Raw genomic sequence first — 25,877 nt, forward strand, 5'->3', positions numbered from 1 at the left:
ATGACGTTCATAAATGATTACTCAAAATATTAATATATTTATTTGATGCACTGTAAGTCTTAATGAATTAAGTAATTCAAGGTTTTTAAGACTTGAAATAGAGAAGCACCAAAGAAATATATTAAGTTACTACAATTTGATTGTAGTGGCGAGCATCTCTCTAAAGAGTTTTTTAGTTACATATCAGAATAGGGATTACATCTCAATTGACTACACCGTAAACTCCATAATAGAGTCGTGTAGTAGAAAGAAGAAATAAGTCTCTTTTGGATATGGATAGACTAATGACGTGTTATTCAGATTTGCCTTATTTATTTTTGGAATATTTCCTGGAAACTTCAAATTACATTCTGAATTTAGTTCCTTCTAAGCTAGTACCTGGGACATCTATAGAACTGTGGACTGAATGTAAGCTTGGTCTGTGGCATGTTCAGATATAGGATTATCCCGCATATGTGCTGAAAGGGAAAGCAGATATGTAAGTTGGAACTAAGGATGGATAGGTGCATGTTTATCGAATATCCAAGAAAACGAATGAAGCTTTATTTTATTGTCCTAAAGAAAATAAGGCAATTGTTAAAACAAATGCATTTTTCTAGATAAGGACTGTTTAATAAAACATGTTCCTAGAAGTAAACTATTTTTACAGGAACTGGGCAAAGAAATAACTAGATGTTCAAGAACATCAAAACCCACACGTCAGAATTGACGTTCCATTGCATTTAAGTAGTGGGAGAACGTTAATAGACATAATATGCCTTTATCGAGTGGGAGTGATGTTTGAACATTGAACACTATAGTAAGAAGTCACTAATATTTCAATGTCGTGAGGTAACGAAGGTAATATTAGTGGTACTTCGTCTTAGTGGGAGAAAGCTAAAGAAAATTATAGTTCGGTGTTCATTCTTGGGATAGTTTCGGTAACAGGATCTCTGAAGAGTTTAATACCAAACTAGATAATTACGACAAAGTACTACTGGACAAATATTGCATCAGATATAACTTGGCAAGATTCTTTAACAAAACCTTATTTGGTGAAGACTTTTAATAGTCATGTAAAAGAATGCCTGAGAAAGTTGTAGATGCATGGTTATGAGTCTAAGTGGGAGATTGTTGGGGCATATACTATTAACCATGCATTTGGATATAGTATATTCTAATAATTATCATGGTTAAAAGTCTAAGTGGGAGATTGTTGGGATATATACTATTAACCATGAGTTTGGTTTAGATATAGTATTTATTATGAAATAATTGTTTATTCAGTTTTAATAAAGTTTTAAATAGATCATATAATAGTCTGTGTCCTTTGCTTATATAGTAGATGATTTAGTGTATAGAGTTTAGCTTATACACGGAAGATTAAATCATCGGTTCTTATAAGTATAAAGTTTGAGTTCACAATCTAATGATGGAACTGGACAAACCATCAGGAATGATTGTAGCACAAGATTAAATATAATTAATCTTGATTATGGGAATGGTTTAATTCCAACTTCTTGTGCTAGTACATTTTGTATGTATTGAACGGACCAGGTAGAGATAAGTATTTTATACTGACTTAATAAAATAAACTCTCTAGCCATTAAATGTACTTATACTCTTAATCTTGATATAATTATTATTAGCTGTGTATATTATTATTGTTTTGATTTATTAAAAGGCGAGATTCTTTCGTGGGTCAATATGCCTGGTAAATTGGATAATAATAATATACATTGGCGAAGTAATAGTTAGTTGATGGAATCCATGTCTCGGTTTAGAGATTGATGATATACCTTTATGAAAGCTTATAAGTTTGCATGTGTAAACCCGGCCGGTGGATTTTGTATCCGACACATGAAATAAGTTAAGCGAAAGTCTAAAGGAAATAATCAATAAATTAAATCGTCAGTAATTTAATTTACTTGATTAGTATCTGAATCTTAATATGGGGAGTTAAATAAGATTTAATGGATGAATTTCGAAATTGGATAAGGAGTGCAATTACGGATTTTTAGTGGAATAATTCGTAATTAATTATGGTAGATATTAATTTCGAAAATTAGAAATTAATTCCATAATTGAATCCTTGTTAATTAAATTCTGTGGTCCCTACTGTGCCTAAATAATAGGAAATAAAGGAATCATTTTCTGGTGGAAAAGAAAACCCAACAGGTTTTGGAAAAGGGTCTTAACCCTTAAAACTTGTGCTATAAATACATAAGGTTTTTCCACCTAGAGGGATGAGTAGATGGTGGCTGAAATTTTCAGCCAAGTTTTCCTAGAAATTTCGCCCACACGAAATTGCTATTTTCGGGTATTATTTGGGTAACACAGTAGAAGACCGTGGAACGTTCGAGGATCACGATTGTGCGGGTGATGGAGATTCCATTGAGAAGTTATGGAACTGAAGGCTCACGTGGTAGAAGAGATATGTTCACGCTTCAAGAGGTAACCCGTGAAATCCCGTTTATGCTAGTTGTCTAAATTACATGTGATTTTGATACTGGGATTGCTTCCGCTGCATATAATAATCCATCATAAACAACGTTTAACAGGATTCAAAGTCTTAAAGTTACTTTTGTTTTCCCTCTCTACAACATGATGAGCATGAACTTCTCTTCCCAATTGAGAAAATTATACCTTGATAATCATGTCTTATTAAATTACTGTGTGATGATTTTTATTTGGATTTAATTTTTTATTGCACTATCTCTTTTATCTCAACTAATTTTGTTTAAAAAAAAAATATTTTGTAATGTATTGATGTCTGACCGCGTAAAGCACAGACAATTTAACTAGTTATATTTTCTAAAGCAAAGCAAGAGTAGATTTTCTTAGATGGATCATGGAACATTCAACATTAATTGTCTGTTACCAATTAATTAGTTGAATGCTCTTTTTCATTATCACAGGCATTACTCGCCTACCTTTTTCTTTATGTTGACTCAATAAAAGTTACTGTTGTTTTATGACTTGATCAGGAAAATAAAATAAAATCAAGAAGACGTATAGGCATAAGATAGTACTTAATAAAACTAAATTTTCGTAACCAACTATACTAAAACTATACTATTACATAATTAAGTACTCTTAACCTCAAAACATCAACTAGCAAGTATAGAAACTAATTATAACTCTTACACAATTCAAATGCTGAAATAAAATAAAATATATTAGAATCCTAACGAACTAGTAATAATTAAACTACTACTAAAAAATCAACTAAACCTACTAATAAAATACGAAAAAGTAGACTAGTAAATCATTGATCTTCTCTTCATACTTTGAAATCTGCTAGCAAAATAATCCTCCGAATAAGGATTGCCAAATAAAAGCGAGGCCAAGTCTCAAACAAAGTGCAATTGCAGAGATTTGACGAATAAATCTAACTTATATGGTAAACAATTTGGTGGTTTTATTGCAAGGGAACACATGACACTGATTAAACAAGAAGAAGATGAAGCAAAAGCATGTTGGAAAACCAAGACAAACTCCTTCACATCCTTCCTCTATGTCTGCCATTTTTACTTAATATTGAGAACTTAGAATTTGAGGGATATTTATAGGCGAAAAAGAGTCCAGAACACACTACAAGAAAACAGTTACTTAAAACCGGTTTTGTAATTGATGTTGGCGAGTGGACTGCTGTGAATAGTAACACCGCCACTATTCACGTCTCATAACTCCGGTGTCCGGCAAGGTAACACCACAACATTAGTCTCAAAAGAACCCCCTTCGCTTTGCGAACAATCCCCAGTTGGTTTCATTATCAGATAATCAACCAAACGCTACAAATCTGAATTTTTTCGTGAAAGTTACTGTAGCAGCGTCCCAGATTTGATTTTCTGATTCATCTTTATCAAGGATGTCGTGTTGAGGCAGCCATGAATGTAGTATCCTCTCCCCAGCCTTTGGCTGTGGGAGAGATGATCCAAAACATCAACGAAACAGCTCCTAATTACAATCCAAAACCTTCTTATGCTTCGAAACTTCAAACCAAACAAGCTGCCACAACTTCGCACAAGATAAACCTACTGCCTGTCACGTTTGAACATGGGGAACCAACTGTGGAATTCACCATGGATGAGGTTAAAGAGTTTACAATAGAAGAAGGACTGCATCAAGCAGTTGTGTTGAAGTTTTCATACGGAAAACCAGATCTTCAAGATTTTCGTAAAATCTTTTCGTCGCAATTCGATGTTCAAGGACGCTGTAATATTGGGCTTCTGGGATATCGTCATCTCTTGATTAGATTTGACCTCCACAACGATTATGTTCAGTTGTTATCTAAATCAACTGGATATGTCAAGGCAAAAGGTGATGAATTCTTTTTTCGAACTTTTCCATGGACGTTAGGATTCAATCCAAAAGAGGAAACATCCATGGCTGTTGTGTGGATCTCGTTTCCAGGTTTGCCGCCTAATTTCTTTGCGAAGAGGTCGCTATTGTCCATTGCCTCAGCTGTGGGTAAATCGCTTGCTGTTGACAAGGCAACACAAGATAGAACACGACCTAGTGCAGCGAGGGTGAAGGTTATAATTGATCTTTTGGATAAACACCCTAAAAAGATTAAGCTACTGATAGTGGACAGAATTTCGGGTAAAAGTATAGTACATTACCAGGAGGTGGTGTATGATAATCTTCCTACATACTGCACCTTTTGCAAGCATCAAGGACATGGTGAAAATGTTTGTCGAGTGAGGAACGAAAAAGAAGGAAAGGATGTAAGGGCAGAGGAAGTGACATCTGGAAGTAATATGCCTGTTGTCGAGGTGAGCACTTGTGACAAGCTACAAGGTGATGCTAGGGAATACCTGAATGCAAAAAGAATGAATCAAAGAGCAATGGAAATAGCAGGCTATAAGTTGGGTGATGAAGCAGCAAACCAAAAAAATTTGATCGAGCAACAAGTTTTGCAAAATGAAGGAGGTCTGGTGGCTACTGTAGGACAAAAGGAAACTGGCGATCGACCAGATGTGCAAGTTTTTAATGTAAATTCGGAGAATAAAGGGATATCAGTAGGTGATGTAACAGGTCCGTTGAAACTAATGTCAGGACAAGCTACAGGAGATGCTATAAATCAACTAGTAGAGGTGCAAATATAAAGGCTACTGTTGCATTAAAACAAAATAGGGATCGAGATGTTGCATCTGTGGACTCAACAGAGAAATCAACTGCAATGGAGCAGGATGCACCTAGGATTGTGTATCCTAAAGCTCGATCCAAGAGTTTGCCAAATTATGATTTGTTGAATGAGGAGGACATAGCTGAACTAAAGTGTAGTAGTTCAGGATCAGTCCCTAAAGGAGCTGGGAATTGTTATAATGCCCAAGAGCAGGCAGCAGGTGCACGAGATACTAAGTTGTTTGATTCTAATGAACCAACTGTTGCATCAAATGCTGCAAACTTAATGGGAACTGTAGATCGACCTGGTGTGTCTGTGCAATCTAGTTACAAGGCAGGTGGTGATCGAGGCCGAAATGGAGATCGAGATGTTGTACCTGTTATTCCAGTGGTGAAATCACCGTTACCAGGTGTTTTGAAGGATGTGCTTAATATTGTATCAGGAGAAAAGCAAGCAGAAGATGTTGGGACTATTGATGGGGTTAAGTAACAGCAGATCAAGAGAAAAGCAGCAGCTCCAATAGCTACTTCTGGAGATGCTAAACATAATGTTGCACTAGTTGGTAAAGCTGAAAAAAAAGCAGCTCTTAGAGCTTCTAGTAGTGTATCCAACACAAACACCTTCGAGCTTCTTGCATCAGATGAAGATGGTGAACCTGATACAGATTTTCAGAATAAGGATATGATGTCCAAGCAAATAGTCATAAAAGCCAGCAATGGAAAAAATGCACAGCACAGTGAGAATTTTTTCGACAGCAGCTTGGGGAGGAACATCAAGGAAAATTTAAGGGGGATGGAAATCAAATCCAAACTATGGACAGATCAACGAGAGTATGATGATGAGGAACTCTATGGTGATGCGTACTTTGGGTATTCGAGTGAAGAGGATGACCATGAGAGTGAAGACGAAGAGGTGCTATCAGCAGGCTCACCATCTTTTCCTCAATTTGGCAATTCCATGAAGGCAATTTCCAGCAGTAAACTAAATGCAAAAGCACAAGTATTTGTGCCAAAAAGTGCAAACCAAAAAAGGGCAGCTAGCACAGCACATACCTCTCTGATGCAAAATGCAGCAACAATTACGCCTGAGCGGCTGCAGAAGGTGGTGGAACAAAATGCAGCAACATCACTCATCGAACAGCAGCAGCAACATTTGAATACAACATCTGACCAGCAATTGAAGGCAACCATTAATGGAGCAAAGACGATTGGGCAGCAGCAAGTTGCAAACAACTATGGAGTGATCTCGACTGGGAAACACCATATTTTAACAACCACCTCAATTGCTATTGGTGGGGCGGAATCAGCACCAAAACTAGAACCTGGGCAGCAACAATTGGTCACAAACACTACAATTTTCTCAGCAAAAGAGAGAAGACTCTTGGATGCAATGGTAAGTTCAAATCCTGTGAATTCTATATATTTTAATGTTGGCAGCACTGGGCGTGCAAGTACAAGCAGGAACAAATTGCAAACTGTAGAACAACCACGACACAAGGCAACTTTGGTTAATCCACAAGAGGGAAACACTATGGTGCCACAAGGTTTTGATCAAGACATACCAATACCGGTGATTGTAGGCAGAGACACATTTGAAGAAGGTGAGGAAGATGATATTATAAATCAATGCCGGGCAGAGGCAGCAAGAAAAGGAGATTTATCACCAATGCATAGTGGAAAAAGTAAGAAGTCTCGTACAAGGGATAAAAGTTGGGACGACAAGGTGAATGAAGATGCAAACGTAAGGCGACTTCCAATGAGAGTTGCCAAACAAAAAAAGGCCATCCAAAATACATCTACAAAGTCACACCGTTCAAAAAAGTAATGATGAATCTCGAACACATTTTGAATAGGGTTGATGAACAAGACAAAGAGGTACAACTTGAAGAAGTTACAAGATTGGACAAGAAGGGACAAGATTTTAATTACTTCTATGTTATATTTTATCATTTTATTAGTATAATCATTTGTAATATCATCATAGAGTATGTTATAAACTCTGTGATGATCATAGAATATTTGGTACTCTCAACTTCTTATTTTTTACATGCATGCTAGTAGGAGAGGCTTCTTATGCCTCAATAGGATTAGTAAGGTAAGGCTTAGCCAGGTTTGTGTTGCCTTGGTCCTATGCCTTTGGAAAAATATCCACACGGCTATCAGATTATATGCCCTCGTGAGACTGTGCCGGCAGCTACACCATGAATCCTCTACATGAGGCTGCCATCATAAGGCAATGTGAGGTGCAGAGGAGTAATTATATAGCCAAGGCATATGGGTAACAATATCGATGCTATTGTCCCCCTTATTTATACTTTTCCTAATTGTTGTATTTATACTTTCTTGAATTAATAAAAACTAGCCCTGGCGCTTACCTAGCGGATTGCCAAAAAAAAAAACAGTTACTTTGTGGCAGTTTTTTGGTCAAATTGTGACGGTTTTTGACTCCCACAAAAAGAATTGTGGCGGTTTCTAGAAGTGCCACAGTTACCTTTGCCACGAGCATTATTGCGGCGGATTTTTAAAACCTCCATGACAACCGCCACAAAATGAATTTTTAATTTGTGGGGGGTTTGAAAGATAATTAATTTTAGTTTAAAACCTCCGCAATATTATTTTGACGTGCCAAAGAAAAAATATTGCGAGGGTTCATAAACCCCCTCTATATGATCATAGTGGTTCAAAAAAGATATTGTGGGGGTTTAAAAACCCCTAAAAACGATTTAATATTTTTTTAAGAAAAAGTAATGAAGGGGTTTTGAAAGATAATTAGTGCTAGTTTAAAACCCCCGCAATATGATTTTGATGTGTCAAAAAAAAATACTGCGTGATTTATAAACCCCTTAATATGATCATAATGGTTCAAAAAAGATATTGTGGGGGTTTATAAACCCCCAAAATATGATTCAAATATTTTTTTTTAAAAACATTATGTGGGGTTTATAACCTCTACAATATAATATTACTCTTTTTTTAAAAAAATAGTGGCAGTTTATTTCCGCCACAATATTTTGTTGTTGAAAACTCTTTTCTATTTGAATATTTTTATTTGTAGGATTAAAGAAACAATTCTATCCAATAAGTTACAACATAAATCAAATTTCATAAAAAATAACCATAGTGACAAATATTACAAATTCAAATCCTCATGCAACTAAATAAATTTTTATCATGAGCAATGATATATGATATGATCACCAACCAGCTAGGATAGTAAAAATGTATCCATTAAAAGATTGAGCTTTACTAATTTCATTCGCAATTATAATGGAGTACTTTTTTCTAGCTAAGTCTCCACAAACTCTGCCAAAATAACACTGTCATGCAAGGGCTAAACTTTCTACGGACAGCTAATTCTTGGCAAGTGCATGGTAAGGATACAAAAAAAATTGATAGGTTGTTGTAAAAACCTGAACTTGACTGAAAACAGTGAGTTCTCATTGTTCTTGTAATAATCAGCTAAGAAATTCACCTATCTTGTGACCATATTCTCTCTGTTGCTCTGCATCCATGGGCTTCAAATGAGTAAAACAGCTAGCTTAATAAACCTTGAGGGTTCCACGGTAAGAGTAAGGAATCTCCATGTTTGAATCTTCATCACTATCATGGCAAATCCTACACTTTCATCTTCCTTGATGTAGGCTCTAGGAAAGAAATCTGTCTCAAATTCAAAAGAAATTCAACATGGAATAATCAAGGAAAGAGTATTCTTACATTCCCCATAAAGTGTCTCAATCCATAACAGAGCATCAACTCAAATTTAAAACTACTTCAACGACAAAAGCCAGAACATTTAAAAGCTCAACAGACGGTTTTTGTGGACTCATCTGAATACATTTATCTCATCTGGCTTCCGAGCATTGAATTCATTGAAAACCTGCAGTTTCGAGTAATTAGCATTTAGCAGTGGATTCAGCGATTAAATCTCAGTAGACAGGCAAATATCTAAAGCTAATGTGGCTCATTGCAAACAACAGTATGAAATTTCAGTTTCAGACTTTTTGCCCCCATCGCCCGAACAAAACCAAAAATGAGGAAAAGATTAGGAACACAGGGAAATTGAAGGAGCTCAAGAGAAAAAGCTGTCTCATATTTAATTTGAGAATCATTTCCAAAAACACAACCAAGATCCTAAAAGAGTGCAGAGATTACTACCGCCTCCATCCGAATTGGGTTGTCCACCCTTGATGGCACGATTAAGGGAAGATTTGAAACTATGAATTGTTTAATATTTGTTGAGAAAACATATGGATGCTTTGACCTTTTTATGGCCAATAAAGGAAAAATAACAAGGTGGAGAAGCGAGGTGGCTAAAAAATTTATGGTATTAAACGTATTAGACATTTAGACCTGCTGATTCAAGGAAAGTGGACAACTTCTACAATCCAAAAATGTAACTAAGACAAAATTCCTAGGGGAGAGGAAGTGCTTGAATTAACACTAGGTACAAACAAGATATCTTTCTTATGTAAAAAAGGAAAAATATACTATGGGGAGTGCAAAAGCCAATCATAGCATGTTTCTTTATCAGCTATTCTTACCTGACACAGGACAAAAGCATTGAAAATCAAGGTATTCTTCACTTTAACAGCATGCTCCCTCGTATCATGCTCCAAATGAAGAATTTGTTCACCTCGGAAATTGAGGATTAGGAGGACTGTAACTTGATACAGAGCCTGCAGATGTTCAAGCAGGAGATATCAACCTCGAAAACTAATGTAAAATGAATATTTCTCACTTTGGAACATCAGCCATCAAATTCTTTTTACCTGTATTAATAGGTTTCTCCACATTATATTGGTGACGAGAGGTTCCCTAAGATAGAATTAAACAAAAAAATCAATTGATGTTGCGCACGAGGAACATTATAACTATGAGGACATAGGTTAGCAATACAGAAAGAAGCTGAAAATAAGTTGATACATTTGGGGAATCATTGGCTAGAGCTGCAACAGAACATATTCCACCACTAAATGTTATTAATACAAGTAGGATGCACGTCAGTACCGAAGCATGAAAATGAATGGCAGAAGATATTGAGGCAATATGGAAGTCTCTATAATCTAGTAACATAAGTGGAAAGAGTCAGAAACGTATAGAATCCAGCTTACAGTATAATCACGTTAACATTAAGAATGTAGTGAGAATGTTCAAACCAACTGAAAGAATAATGTGCGGCTATGTTGCTCGGACTCTCCAACTGAAAGAATAATGTGCGGCTATAATAGGGGTAGATGTTTTATAAAAGTATCTCACGGCTTCAAAACAAGTTCACTTCCTACACATTATGCAAAATGACATGAAAGAAACAAAATCTAACAGAGCAATAATACTTCCTTATAAGAAATCAACTACACAGCCACATGATGGATTAGTTATCTCTAAAAGCCAACCCCATCTGTCAAACTACAAATACACATAAATGGTAGTGCAGCCAGCTAATGTTACTTGACGAAACAAACAATATCTTTGCCATTAAAATGTTGAAACAAGCTTCTTTTTTTCAGAGATTGATCTACAAACTAACCTTCGACCAACAGGAGCTCGACGCATTAGATGATCAGTTGGTGGCTCTGTGGCCAGTGCAAGCACACCCAAGGTGACCATAATAAGATTTACCCAAAGTAGCTGCACAGGTGAACGACAAAACCTAAATGATTAACATCAGAACATAGAGGTCGAACACACAAAGTGTACATCCGCTAATCACACTGATCAATGATAAGAGAGTAGTGAAACTAAACCTGAACAACATTCAATGGGACATCACCAGCAGAAACTGCAGCAACAACATTAATTATAAGAGCAACAACGTTAACAGTTAGCTGAAACTGGATGAATTTCTGGATGTTAGCATATACGGATCTGCCCCATCGGACAACCTATATTTGATGGGATAAAAAATCAATAAAAATAAGTATTGTCGTGCACCGGTCTGAAAAATATTGGAACTTCAATCACTGCAACTAGAAAAGATACTAGTGGGTTTGCAAAATATATCAGGTAAAATAGATCCGACTTCTGAGCTGTTGAAGGCAATTTAAACGTGACAAAACTTGCATTCTGAGATAGGAACTTGTTAGCAATAAAGAACTTTTCAGAAAGTAAGAGCCCATCCCAAGTATTTCAGTCACTCCAGAAGATTCAAAATTCCCAGCAGGAAAGTTCATTCCCCACCATTAAAAAGTAATACTAAGCACCTTCTTTTAGGTTCCAAAATATATAAACACCACTGTTGGGATATCTTCAAGGCAATAAAATTAGAAAAAGATTGTTCATGTTCCGTAAGTCAAAGCATGCAAGACAAGTTTGGCTTTACTAAGTTAATAAGAGTGAGAACTTCCTGCTAAAGCTGCCAGCATGATAAACAGACCTTCACAACAGAAGCAAAATTGTCATCCAGGATGATGATATCTGAACTTTCTTTGGCAACTTCTGTTCCTTGAATACAAGAAAGTTTAACGAGCAAATAAAAGAGTAGAACGCAAGAGAAAGACTTCATTTCTCAATGGTTCAGCAAGTAACCATATAGCAATAGAAGGAAAATCCTCTCGGGCAGAAGGGACAGTGAACAGGATAAAACAATTCAACAAGAGAATACATAACTAACATGCAAGCAAGTCAATACTCCAATACTTTGAAAGTAGCTCATACTAACACCACCTGCAACTACAACTTATCGCGGAGAGATCCAAAGACAGTAGAAGTAGGTACCATCTTGATTCACATGGTTTCTACTCACAATCTCATATGCTTTCATTTAGAAGAAGAAATGTACAACAGTGATGCACTAGAATTGTCCAAAAGGTAAGTAATAGAGATAGGAAGATTTAAAATGGAAAATGTGGTAGAACTTTGTGTAGATTTAAATTGCCAAACTTTGGTACAGACTACTGATATTCTAAATTGGGCGTGCAGCACACTTCAAAATCTTGATTGAGTTGACATAAAATAACAGAAATATATAACATAAAAAAGATGTCATGATGTTTAGCTTCTCATAGTGAACCATCATAACAGATATAATATGTGTTCCAGGCTTAACCATATAGCATAAGGAAAAGAACCTAAAAGGCAAAAACATAGTTAGAAGATACAGTAGAGGTAATACTAAAAGATTATTTCACTTACCTACTGGTTCTGGAATACTTAAAACTTTTCGCAAGCCATCAATCCCAGCCATAGTTAAAGAAGCAAGACCCAGGTACGGGTTTGCACATGCATCAAATGCTTTAATTTCAAACTGGCTTACAATATCATCTGCAACTCCAGGAGGGCTAGCAGTTCTCAATTGTGCCTATGTATTTTCTTTCCTACAGCAGAGGTAAGCTGCATTTCGCGTCTTAGGTAGCATTCGCTTATAAATAAGAGCATAGCAACACGAATCAAATATGATTATCACTTTTAAATATGCCTTCAAACCAAATATGAATACCATTTTTAAACATACTTATACATCAAATAAATAAAATAAACACTACTTAGTTATGCAATACTATTACCTTCAGATAAAGCAACATATTAAACAAATTTTCTATTCAAACATGTATGTATCTGTTGCTAGTTAGTAGCAACATTTGTCTCTACTACATCATCAATTATATGATCCGTAGCTAGTTGTACATACTCATCACCATCACCAAAAAACTGTTCGAGTTCTTGCTCTTGGTATGGTTCATTCTCATATACTTCATCTTCCACTACTTCTTCTCCCATATCATACAGATCTCTTGGCTTTAGATGCATAGCAACACTCCACCCTTTATTGACAACATCATCCACATAGTACACCATTTGTGCTTGATATGCTTCGATGTAAGGCTCATGTTCTTCACGTTCACCGGTATGAATCAATCTATCAAAATTAACACAATTTAAGTTCCAACGATCCTTTTTATACCCTCTATCTCGAGCAGTATCAGCCCATCTACATTTGAAAAGAACAACCTTGAATTGACCATAATAATTAATCTCAAGAATATCTTCTAACTTCCCATAATATGGTAACTCTGCTTGCCTTAAATTTCCGTCAATACTACTTGCAACACATGATGTTTTAGAGGTTAAAAAAACTCCACTATTATGTGTTCTCAGACCTTCTTCTCGAGCCAAAGTTCGAAATTTGGACCCATTGATGTTATATGCAGTAAAACTTCTTGCAACTACTGATGGACCTCGTGCAAGAAACTTTAGATCAATAGACATTGTATCTATTGTGTCTGGATTCATAATCTAAATCAAAAAAATATTGTCTTAGTGAAGTTAGTTCATTCAAACCAAATGTAAACAATAACTAATGATTACTTACTCACCCGCTTTTGGAACCAATCAACAAACTCTTTATTAACTCTCCTCTCTATCTCTGTAGGTGAAGGTCTTCTTCTTGAACTCCTCCTTATGTACTGTCTAAATTCGCTATATGAAATAACTACATTAATGTTAAAGAACAAGACTAGCCGGATCAAACATTACAATGATAAAGAATATAAAGATTATATGAGTTACTCACTCCACAAATGGCATGACTATTGCCCAATTCAGAAGCACATATCGATGAGCTTGTAGTTTCTGCATATCAGTTAAAGGGAATGTAATTGAAGCTGATGCAGGTTTACCAAATTGAGGAAATAGAGAGGATGTTCCAGAAGGCTCAGTGACATTTGGTTCATCACGAACACGCCTAGGTCTATTGAATCTTGTCTCAATATCCTCAATATATCGAGAACAAAAGGTAAGAGACTCTTCAGCTAAATAACCCTCAGCTATAGAACCCTATGGTTGTGCTTTATTTCGTACAAAGGACTTAAAATGGCCTAATTCCCTACAAAAATAATAGGCCATAAGTGTACAAACTATTTCAAGAGACCAGAATACAAGTATCTTCAAATTAGAAATTACAATGTTTTACCTCTCAACGGGATACATGTTTCGATGATGCACTGGACCTCCGAGTTTTTCTTCCCCTGCTAGATGGATAGACAAATGAACCATTACTGTAAAGAATGCTGGAGGAAATAGTATCTCTAGGTGGCAAAGTGTGCTTTCAACGCGCTCTTGGAGCTTATCAAACTCCGAAACATTCAAGGTTTTGCTAGAAAGGGCTCTGAAAAATGAGCAGAAGTCCACCAAAACTGCAACTACATGGTTGGGCAACACATTGCGGATCGCCAATGGTAGCAATTGCTCTAAAATAATATGGCAATCATGACTTTTCAACCCAAAAATCTTTTTTTGTACCAAATCAACACAGCTAGAAATGTTACTTGAGTAGCCATCTGGTACTTTAATATTCTTCAAAGTTGTAATGAACAACTTTTTAGTGTCCAGCTTCTTTTTGTTATCAGTCATAAGTGAAAACACAACAAGGTGATATTTCCCACTATCATCCAAAGATCACACCTTATGCCAATTTATCTTAGATCCTTTCGGTCATTAATATTATCTTTTGATTTTGATTTATCATGGAGCAACGTATATATGATATTATCACATATATTTTTTTCGATATGCATAAAGTCTAGATTATGACGCAACAAGTTAGATTTCCAATAAGGAAGTTCAAAGAATATACTTCTCTTGTTCCATTGCTTAGTTGCTCGTCTAGATCTTTTCTCTGTACAATTCAACCCTGCTCCTCTACCTTCTTCGATTTGTCTCAAAATGGCAGACCCTGATAATTTTAATGGTGGATTCCGCTCCTCTGTACTTCCATTAAAGCGTACTCGATTCAACCTAAACCTGTGATTTCTTCTCAGAAAATGTTGATGACCCATAAAGCACCACTTTTTACTATGACGAATACGACAAGGTTCTGTGTCAAAGTTACAAGTTGGGCAGGCAAAACCAGTATGAGTGTTCCAGCCAGATAGGATACCTAATCCCGGAAAGTCACTAATTGTCCACATAAGAGCTGCATGCATTCTAAAATTTTCATTCAATGATGAGTCAAACGTTTCAACTCCATCATTCCATAACTCACGTAATTCCTTAACGAGGGATTGTAAGTACACGTCTATATTATTTCCAGGCATGTGCTTGCCTGGAATAATCATTGATAAGATGAAGGAGGTGTGCTTCATACACATCCAAGAAGGAAGATTATATGGAATCAAGAAGACTGGCCAAATACTATAGGTAGTACTCATTGTTCCAAAAGGATTGAAACCATCACTAGCAAGGCCCAAGCGAACGTTTCGAGGATCCGAAGCAAATCCAGAATAAGTCTGATCAAATGTCTTCCATGCTTCACCATCCCTTGGATGCCTCATCAACCCATCAGCATTATTGCCTGAAGCATGCCATCTCATATGTTCTGAAGTCTTACCACACATAAATAATCGTTGCAACCTTGGTTTCAGTGGAAAATAACGCAAAACCTTTGCAGCTTGCTTTTTTTTCTTGTTAGGATTCCATTTAGATGTACCACAATGCTTACATGCTTCCAATTCTGAATCGCCTTCCCAGTACAACATACAATTATTTGGACATGCAGGTATCTTGATATAGTCAAGGCCAAGTTTGCTAATGGTTTTTTTGGCCTCATAAAAGGAAAGCGGTAACTTTGCATCTTCAAATGCATCTCTCAACAAATCTAGTATCATAGTCATAGCCTTATCACTTAATCCACAATAGACCTTTATATGATACAATTTTATTAAAAACTCTAGCTTTGTATACTTGCTCCCTTCATGCAGTGTCTCACTTCCATCTTTGAGAAAATCATGAAAGTCGTCAGTATCCTCCCTATGCGCCTCATTTGATATTTCATTTGAGTCCAATGGTTGAGATATCCCTCCATCATCCGCTTGGTGCCTATCGTACCCAAATGCATCATTAAGCATTGTTTCTATTGGATTTTCTGGGTGAAACATCTCTTGCATAACGTCTCTATCTCCAGAAGGCGCTACTACCTGTTTCTCACTGTGAAGATTCCAAATAACATAATTTTGAGGGAATGACTTGCAAATCAAATGATCCTGCACTATCTCTCTAGTGTGCCACTTGCCAAAGCCACATTTAGGACATGGGCATCTAATTGTATCTTCCACAGCCGCATTCTTAAACGCAAAATCAAGAAATTTATCCAAACCAAGCCAGTATTCGTTTGTGTTACGTGCCTTTCCAATCCATGATTTATCCATTAAAAATGATAAATAAATTAACATGAACCCTTTTAGAATATACCTCCAAAAGCAATCCTCCAGTCCACGGGTACCTTCAGATTTGACTATCCTTCCAATCTACTCCAACAATTTCAAATGCTCTTTCAAACAAAGTTAATTCCAGAAACTGACAAAGGACAGAAAGAACCAATGAAGAATTCCCACAAAGGACTCCTTATGTATCAGTTTGTTCATATAGCAAAGGACAACAAGCAGTAGAAAAAAGAGGGTCAGAACTACAAACGAAGAAAACCTAAGAATTTCGATATTTCCCTGCCGCTTTCCTTGCTTAAAATAAACCGTAGGATTATTCTTTCATGTAAACTTTTAGAAATGGAAAAATAACGTTTAGGGTTAAGAAAGAATAACTTTGGGGCACTAAATAGCTTGTGCTCTATTCATTTTTTTTAATTCTTACTAATTTTAGGAGTCTATATAATTAATTATAAAATTAAAATTAAATAATAGATTTAAATTATAACATAAAAATTTAAAAAAAATATAAGCTCTTGAAAATAATTACTATTGATATATTTAGCAAGATCATAGGAAGAATCTTGTCAAATATCTCTAACAAATGAATGATTAAAGTTTTATTCATCTATATGAAGATTGAGAATAACTCAAAATAATCAGTCAAAGTATCACATATTTACTAATTGGGAACATCAAAAAATGAGTATCATTGGAATAGCCAAAATTCAATGAACTACATAATGTCATGATTTTGGTAAACCTAAGCAGTGAAATAAACTACATATCTGCATCCTAAATATAAAGCACAAATGCGTGTCCATCAATCATATTGATGAAACTAAAATGAACAAACTTAAAAGAATTAAAATACAAAAAGAAAAGAGAGAACTGACCTAATGCTCACCAGGAATTTCATCTCTCCAAGAGGAACTATATGGTGAATATATAGCTCTGAAAATGGAAGTTTCTTACGCAGATAATGAGAGAAGAGGGGTCGAGGAGAAGGTGGGAATATGGAGGGAAACAATGGCGGGAATAAAGAGAAGTTATATGAGTAGTTGAGTTAAAAAAACTAGGGAAATTAAAAAGGAAAATAGTAAAGTGGTTTCTTTACTTTTCCTCGGTTTAATTTTCATTATTACAATTACAAGAGAATTCTAAATTTGCTGCAGTACCACGTTTTGAGCTACAGATTTTTCCCATCAAATAATGGTGAAGATCACTTAATCTCAAGGAGCGTGACTTTGACTTCAAATATACTAGCTAGTATATGACACTAAATCGACTTCTAATCATAGCATGATACAAATCCGATTTGAATTATCTTTAATTGAAGAATTTGATTCCTTGTAAGTATCCACGGTAAAATTTAAATATTATCATTTTATTTAATTTGGAATAATCTCTTTTTAAGAAATAATGTAATTTTCAAGGGTATAAAAATCTATCAATATTTCAGGGATATTTGTGTTGTCCAATATTTTAGCATAGAACATTCATGCTTTTATAATAACTAGTCTCTATGTACGTGATTTGCACGTATATCCCTTGCTACGATTAAAGGATAAATTGAGAAGAAATTTCTTCCTATAATTTCATATAAAGTACGTTTTTCATGTTCTTACGTTTGAAAGGTGTCACTTTACCCATTCGATTGTTAAGTTATTATCTTATGACAAGGGACTTCTATAGTGAAGGGTTATGTATTGCTAAGTATTTAAGTATTCGTCCTAGTAATAGTTGTTGGTATCATCTTTAGCGAAGTCAAAACTAAAATACATTTTACTTTTATTAGGGAACTTGACAATCAATATCTCATTTAGAACCTGATTCCGTGTTTTGAGGCTTTAAAAACCTTATTTTATTTCTTCTCGCTTTGCGTGTGCAATCCGGACGTATTTTCGGAAAGCCTTTATGTGGAAAAATTGATGAAATAATGATTTTTGGCCTAAAAAGTTGATCTTTGTTGACTTCGGTGAACGTTTTGGGTAAACGGACTAGGACCCGTATTTTGACGATTCCGGTAGGTCCGTAGTAAAATATGAGACCTGGACGTATGCTCGGAATCGAAATCCGAGGTCCCAAGAAATTGATTAATGTTTGATCTCATTGGTATCGAACCCGTATTATGGTTCCGGAGCCCGGTACATGTTTAATATAATATTTAAGTCATGTCTGTAAATGCGCCTTCTTGTGTTTGAACACTTGTATGAGTTTATTTGAATATAAATGTGCCTTCTTGTATTTTTCTGTTGATAATTGATATTTTTTCTGTTGGGCCGATCGCCTTGGTAGAAATAGATGCATCTATGGTTCATGCCATTCGACCCTCTGGCAGTGCACAATTTCTTTTATGTTGGATTGGGCCATCGACCTCGACATAAGGTGCGCATGATATATATATCTATGTGAATTTATTATTGATGACCTGCCTGATACATGGTTTAAATTGTAAAGGATTAACTGGGGTATTAAAATGACATGACTTAGAAATACTTATTTCAACTGTTATATATAGTGACCATCATACCTGGCATAATATCATATTATATTATTTGGCCCTAGTAGGTATCAAGTTGACCTCTCGTCTCTACTTCTTCGATATTAGACGAGATACTTACTGTGTACATAATATTTATGTACTCATGCTACGCTTCTGTACTTAATTGTACATGCTCTGAGGCAGGTTCATCTGTTATCAGACTGGTGCGCATCCCTGATCATAGTCCGAGACTTCCACAGTGAGCTGCTTTCCCTTCTTGTGCCAATCAGCAGCTGGATGGAGTCTTCCTTACTTTAGACTGTCTATTATGTTTCAGACAGTAGGATAGATTTATTATTTTGTATATTCTACTAGTTGTCCACAGCTTGTGACACACACATTAGTAGACGTTTCTTTTGGATTGTATAATTATTATTGAATGCTGCATATTATCACCTGCTTTTACTTGCAAATTAAGAACAATGTTGTAATTATTTTGGGTAAATAAAATAAGAATTCACTAATACTTCCGTGTTGACTTGTCTGACAACGGTGTTGAGAGCCATCATGACCTATTATGGAAATGGGTCGTGACAATTCAAAAAGTCCCGAAGAATATGTGTGGAGCTTAGTTATGTGAGTTTACGCTCTAAAGCATCCGAGTGTGCAACCAAAACACGCATAACGCATTAGACTTCTCTATAACATCATCTCTATATAACAACCATTTACTATAAAAAGTCAAGTTTTTTCGGAATTGATTTTTATGTTTTGTTATAATATATGTGTTTATAACAACACCTCACTATAGCAGCCAAAACATATCGGAATAAACGAGGTTGTTATAGAGAGGTTTGACTGTAGTTCCTACTTAAATCGTGTGTTAAATTCTCTAATTGACTCCATTGATGCTCATGAATTCTTTAACAAAGTTATGATTAAACTTTTATTTGAGAATAACTCAAATAACGAGCCACGTAATTGCATATTTACTATTTGAGAATATCGTGAGTGTGAATATTATTAGACTATTTTTTCTAAATTAGATAGTAAAAATTGTATCTTATTGCCATTGGTCTTCATGTCTTAAATTATCAGGCTTTTATTGTTTTGCTCTTTGAAAGTAATTTTGTATATACATGAACGAGTAATCTTTTAAATTATAGTATTTATGAATTTTCTTGATTAATTACTTTTAGGGAGGTAAAATGTATAACTTGATACATTTTTAAAGAAATTATAATTTTTTAATTGCTTGACAGTTAAGACGTTATAGTTGTATCTCACAGTAACTTTAACACTATTGTATTATTTATACTTGTAAAAACATACAGGATATTTTATTTTTTATGAGTTTATTTTTTTTGAATTTCTTAAACTCTAATATACTTTTTTTTGTTTATTATGCGTCATTAATAAATTAAATAATTTAAAGGTATCGGGCTTACGCCTCATCCCGTAGTAAAATAGCTTGCCTCACACCCTCCTTTAAAAATACTATTTGAACATAGAACACCTACTATAATAAAAATAAAGAAAATCTGCATGCTAATTCTTGCAATTATTTATATCCCTTTAAATTTTAAATTATCTCAAACAAAATAAAAAAAAATCAAATGTTTGTGTAGATAATTACAACACTTGGATGTCTCTCCTGCATCTGTTGTTTATTGGATGTGTAGTCGTTACTTATGAATGTAGATATTATTTATGATTAATCTAAAGCATATTTTTTCGTTTATATTAGACCTCATCGACCATATTTGTTCAGTGAGATTCACTGAATACCTGATGCATTCAATTCTCTGTATTGTTGTCTTTTTCTTTGGAGACAAGTATCGCTTGTGACAGTGAGATCAAATTGAATCAACGGTCATTTCTTGCTTTTGTTGAGCCACATTTCAACTTTTGTGATGGCTCATTTTGCATTATTTTTTTGTTACCTAATATTGTGGTCCAATGTTAGATAAATTTCTTTTTTTTTTTGCACCTAAAGATTCACGATACTCACGGGGTTAGAAATTATATATGTTTCGTATTTATGGGTAGACATTTCGTATAAATCTAGAAATAAGAAACCTAAGAGGAAGAAATGAAATAGAAGTCATTGTTATTTTTTGCTAAATATAGAGAGATGAATTAAAGAAATTCACAAAGACAATCAAAGAAAAACTAGCGAGTAAGACATAGAGAAATAATGGAAAACCTTTCTTTTTGTAGTTGAAGAAAATGTAGAGATAAAAATTACAAACTAGAAGGTATAGATATTGACGTAAATTGCATTAATTCGCAAAGTTTTAACTAAAATATGTATTTTGATTTAATTTTAAAGAAATAAGGTGGAAAAAATAACTAATTTTTTTTTAATAATAACAATTTCTCAAACACCTGGAATTGATATATTTGTGGAGGTTATCAAAAACCTTCACAAAAAAACCGTCATAATAAGAATTCTTTTGAGGAGGTCGGAACAAACGCCACGAATTGAATGTATAGAGGGAGTCTTTTACTACCCCCACACTTAAACCGCCACAATAAGAATTATTTTGTGGGGGGTTGGCTCAAACGCCACAAAACAAACGTATAGTGGGAGTTTTTTATGACCACCATAAATAAACCGCCACAATTTACCAATTTTTTTGTAGTGACATATGAATTAAACGCATAATTAAGAGTGAAATAAGGAAATAAATAAACGTATAAATAAGGAATAAGTAAGTAAGTGTGAAGAATAGATAAGGAAAATTTGTTTGTATTACAATAAAGAGTAAATAAGGAAATTAATATGAAGCTCTTTATTAAGCAGCCGCTTATTTAGGGGCTAAGACTTCGTAAATGTTAATTATAATAATAATCTCCTTTTTGTTTTGTTCATGAGTTGGTGTAATTAATTGCTTCTTCCATCTTTGGTTCTAAACTTTTCCTGCTCATAATTTCATGTATGTGTTGGTGATCATGGTGAAGGAATATTCTTCGAAAATCAAATCGGATAAATAATAAATAAACAACGTATTGGGTTGGGTTGACTCTTAAACCAATAGACTTTAGGTCTAGGTCTAACTCAACTGACCTAAACGGTAGCTCAAGAGGTGGGGATAATGCCAAGCCATATAAGGAGACCACGTATAGGAACCACATGAGTTCATCCCGAGCTTGATGGTTAAACTCATGATATTGTAGGGGAGGTCTTGCAAAAAATAGCTCGGTGCCAAAGTAATAAAAAATTTAATATCTCTCATTTTTATTACTTTTTCAATATAAAAAATGAAAAAGTCATTTTATTAAAAACCTCAATTGTGACATCCCTCCTTCCCTTTTACCATTGATGTGAGACTCTTTAACATATATTTTCGAAAAAGATTTTATATATATATATATATATATATATATATATATATATATATATATATATATATATAAACTCGTCATAAAGATCTTTTTTACACTAATCTTTATAAGTTAACATGTTATAATAAATTATGTACAACATTTTTTAGGTTATTAATTAAAACTTACTACAATAGTTACTTACGATTCATCTCATTGTGTAACTACGTTAATAATATATACAGCTATAATTTTCTTATGATCTTTCACATTTCTCTAAAAACATAGTTTGGAGAAAAGCAAAACAAACCTTTGATTGTTTAGGCTATTACCAAAGATGTTCATCACGAAACTAATTGTACATATATATATGCTTTTAGTCTGCGTCAATAACCCATTATTCCAAACTGCGGAATAAAAAAAATATAAATAATTACGTTAAAATAACCATGCAATTAAAGAAAATATAAACACAAGATGTGCTATAGTAATTTAATTCGAGATTTGAAAATAGAGATATTTGCATCTTCACCCTATAGAATGAACCAGGAGAGACTTATTCATGTCCAAACCACTCTTAGAGCCCGTTTGGACATAAGAAAAATTTTCCCTTCTCGAAAAATTTTCATTTTTTTTTTCGAAATCAGCAGTTGTTCATAAATTTCCAATTTTCACTTGAAGATGCATTTTGAATTTTTTCGAAAATTTAAAAAACTCCAAAAAACTATTTTTTAAAATTCACTCACAAAACTTCAAAAACAACCCAAAATTATATTCATATTTAAACACTACTCTAATTTTCAATATTATTTTCACTTGAATTTTTTTTTTTATACTTTTTTTTGGAATTTTACAATTCTTATGTGCAAACGCCCACTTATAATAGTTCTTACCTCACCCTCCTTCTAGTTAAAGGGAAAGCCAGAGAAGGGGACTTGTTTGAAACCCAACCCTTGCTTTTGGCTCCATCCGCGGAAAAGGCCGATCATAAAATGACATTACGACTATCATTTTTGGTAATATGAAAATTTATATAATATTGATTAATGATCAGTATATTTAATATTCTTGATCTTTATGTGCTTTTCTCTGTTATACTAGCTGCGCAAATCTATTAGCTAGCGTTTGACCATAGATTCTCAAATTTATTTTAAAAAATCTGATTTGAGTGAAGTTTGGTTTGAAGATGAAAATGTGTTTGGACATACGTTTTCAAAACATATTTTTCAACTTTATTTTGGAAAAACATGTATATAATTCCCACGTTTTGGAATTTTAGCCCAAAATCAGCAATTGGGGTAATTTTGAGATTTGGGATTTTGCCAAAATGTGGGCAAAATTTATGGCCAAACATGAGTTTGCCAAATATATCCCAAATTTATTTTGGCAAAACTCATGTCCAAATGGGTCCTTAGTAGTAAACAACACAACTCAGAATTAATCCGGCCAATAAATTTAGAATATCAGCTGCTTAAACCAAAAAAATATTATCCACATTAAAATTCGACATAAACTAATAGAGGACGAAAACCGATAAGAGGCCAAGAAGATCGTGCCACTTCTTACTATGAGACCTCTCTATAACAATATTCCTATATAACAACACTTCATTATAAAAATCAAGTTTTTATGGAACCAATTTTCATGTTATATTATCACTACTAGAAATCTGAAAATAGCGACCAAAATTGGACGGTCCAAAAAAGCGACCAAAGTTGGTCGGTAAAGGAAAGAAAAATATTTTATATTTATTTTAAATAAATTACCGACCAAAGTTGGTCAGTAAAGTGGTCAACAAGTTGACCGAGCTGGTCAGACTTGTTTAGTCAAAGAAAATTTCACATTACCGACCAACTTTGGTCGGTAATGTGGGACCCAGTTAAATTTTTTTAATAGTTATTATTATTTAAAATATTTTATAAAATATAAATAAATCTTATTTAAAATTACCGACCAAAGTTGGTCAGTTAATACTGGGGGAAACATTTACCAACCAACTTTGGTCGCTATACTTTAATTTCTGGAAAATACCCGACCAAAGTTGGTCGGTTATTAGGTCAACATTGGTCAAAATTTAAAATCACTTTTATATTTACTATCTAAATAATGTAATCCGTTAACACTTTTGTAATACAAGCGATGAATACACTAACATATACTATAACATGCTATATATATGTAGTTAAAGTAGTATAACGAAGCGTGTTATATATATATATATAAATATAAGTCAGACGTTTTGTTTTTAATATTCAACGATGCATCTAAGTTAGTTATAAGTCGATGAATCAATTTCCAAACAGATATATTTGATGATAAATTATATATACTAATTATTAAGATCTTCACAAGTCTATCAATCCCTAAAAGAACCCGACCCTTATCTATATAGATATAGATATAGGTCAGACATTTTGTTTTTAATATTCAACGATGCATCTAAGTAAGTTATAAGTCGATGAATCAATTTCCAAACAGATATATTTGATGATAAATTATATATACTAATTAGGATCTTCACAACTCTATCAATCCCTAAAAGAACCCTACCTTTCGGACGAAGATGCTGAAAGAATATGGATGGAGTCTGCTGGCGGTCCAAAATGGGGGAAGGTATACAGACTTCCTACTAAGAAATTCCATCGATATAAGTGTGGAATGCAAGGAATAGGGACTTCCTTGCAAGGCGAGCAACTTGATGGGGAGAGCCTCTCTGCTGCGGGAGATTGTGACAAAGCTCACATCGGAGCTTGAAGCGGCCAAGGAAAGAGAAAGGGTTAGAGATGCTCAGTTCCTTGGCATGCAAGCTTAGATAGAACTCTCCTATCTACTGGAGCTTTTCCGTTGCCCCGATCTCGTGAGTCATCGCCAAAGGCTCGACTTGAACGTGAGCGTTCCTTCTGTCCTCCCGTGATCGTTCCTCCCGTCCTCCCCGTGGTCGTTCTTCCCTGTCCTCCACAAGACCCTTCTCGGCACCGTCTTTTAGATGAACGTTCATCAGACAGTGATGATGATGTTGTACAAAACACTCCTTGATTTTTATATACTTTGAACTAGACAAATAGAACCGGTTTTGAACTAATTGTAATAAGTTTTATCTTGGTTTTGGATTTTTTAGTTCTATTGAACTTTAATTTGTTAGTTTTAATGTATTTATTGAATTGTATTGTATTGTTATTGTTGTTATTATTGTTATTGTTGTTGTTGTGTTTTTATTGTTGTGTTGTTGTTGTTTAGGGATTTTGGTATGCTGGCAGGTGGTGTAGCTGCCAAAACAGGCATTTTATGCCAAAATTAAAACCCCAGAAATCGACCAAAGTTGGTCGGTTCCTAATTAAAAAAAATAACTTTGCTGATTAGCGACCAACCTTGGTCTCTTAAGTTTTAAAAAAATAAAAAATTAAAAATTACCGACCAAAGTTGGTCGGTTAATGAACAAGGATTACCCAGATTTCAACTTTACCGACCAACTTTGGTCGGTATGGTTAAATTTTATTTTTTTTTTAAAAATATATATTTTACTTTACCGACCAACTTTGGTCGGTAAAATTAAATTATTAAAATATTGTTACTGACCAAAGTTGGTCGGTATGTTCTTTAAATTGCACAGTTGGTCCATTTACTTTTGCGACCAACCTTGGTTGGTATACTAAAACGACCACCAAAATAGCGACCAAGCGTGTTTGGACGAGTTTTGGTCGGTAATTTGCCAAAACCGACCAACGTTGGTCGCTTTTTTGGGTCGCGAATTACCAGATTTCTAATAGTATATATATATATATATATATATATATATATATATATATATATGTTCTCTATGA

The 25,877-nt window shown here is 34.4% G+C and overlaps 2 protein-coding genes across 2 annotated transcripts; both read right to left on the minus strand.

The window, feature by feature from the left end:
• Positions 1–8,918: 8,918 nt before the first annotated feature.
• On the minus strand, positions 8,919–10,739 carry LOC138870029 (calcium-transporting ATPase 8, plasma membrane-type-like). The gene is made up of 4 exons (XM_070147512.1): positions 10,637–10,739; positions 9,879–9,924; positions 9,651–9,785; positions 8,919–8,986 (listed from the first exon to the last, which is right to left on the minus strand). Exons 1-4 carry the CDS (start codon positions 10,714–10,716, stop codon positions 8,933–8,935), a joined length of 315 nt encoding a protein of 104 aa, XP_070003613.1. The 5' UTR covers positions 10,717–10,739; the 3' UTR covers positions 8,919–8,932.
• Positions 10,740–14,519: 3,780 nt separating this feature from the next.
• Positions 14,520–16,250, minus strand: LOC104227442 (uncharacterized). The gene has a single exon (XM_070149839.1). The coding sequence runs from the start codon at positions 16,248–16,250 to the stop codon at positions 14,520–14,522; it is 1,731 nt and encodes a 576-aa protein (XP_070005940.1).
• Between the last annotated feature and the right edge of the window lie 9,627 nt (positions 16,251–25,877).

Source organism: Nicotiana sylvestris, chromosome 6 (genome assembly GCF_000393655.2).
Source record: "Nicotiana sylvestris chromosome 6, ASM39365v2, whole genome shotgun sequence".
In the NCBI taxonomy this organism is placed as follows: domain Eukaryota; kingdom Viridiplantae; phylum Streptophyta; class Magnoliopsida; order Solanales; family Solanaceae; genus Nicotiana; species Nicotiana sylvestris.

Coding starts and splice junctions, on each gene's coding strand:
- LOC104227442 (XM_070149839.1), bottom strand. CDS start 16,250: ATGGATAAATCATGGATTGGAAAGGCACGTAACACAAACGAATACTGG.
- LOC138870029 (XM_070147512.1), bottom strand. CDS start 10,716: ATGGTCACCTTGGGTGTGCTTGCACTGGCCACAGAGCCACCAACTGAT. Junction 9,925..10,636: donor CGAGCTCCTGTTGGTCGAAG/GTTAGTTTGTAG, acceptor ATTCTATCTTAG/GGAACCTCTCGTCACCAATA. Junction 8,987..9,650: donor ATGCTTTTGTCCTGTGTCAG/GTAAGAATAGCT, acceptor TCGAAACTGCAG/GTTTTCAATGAATTCAATGC.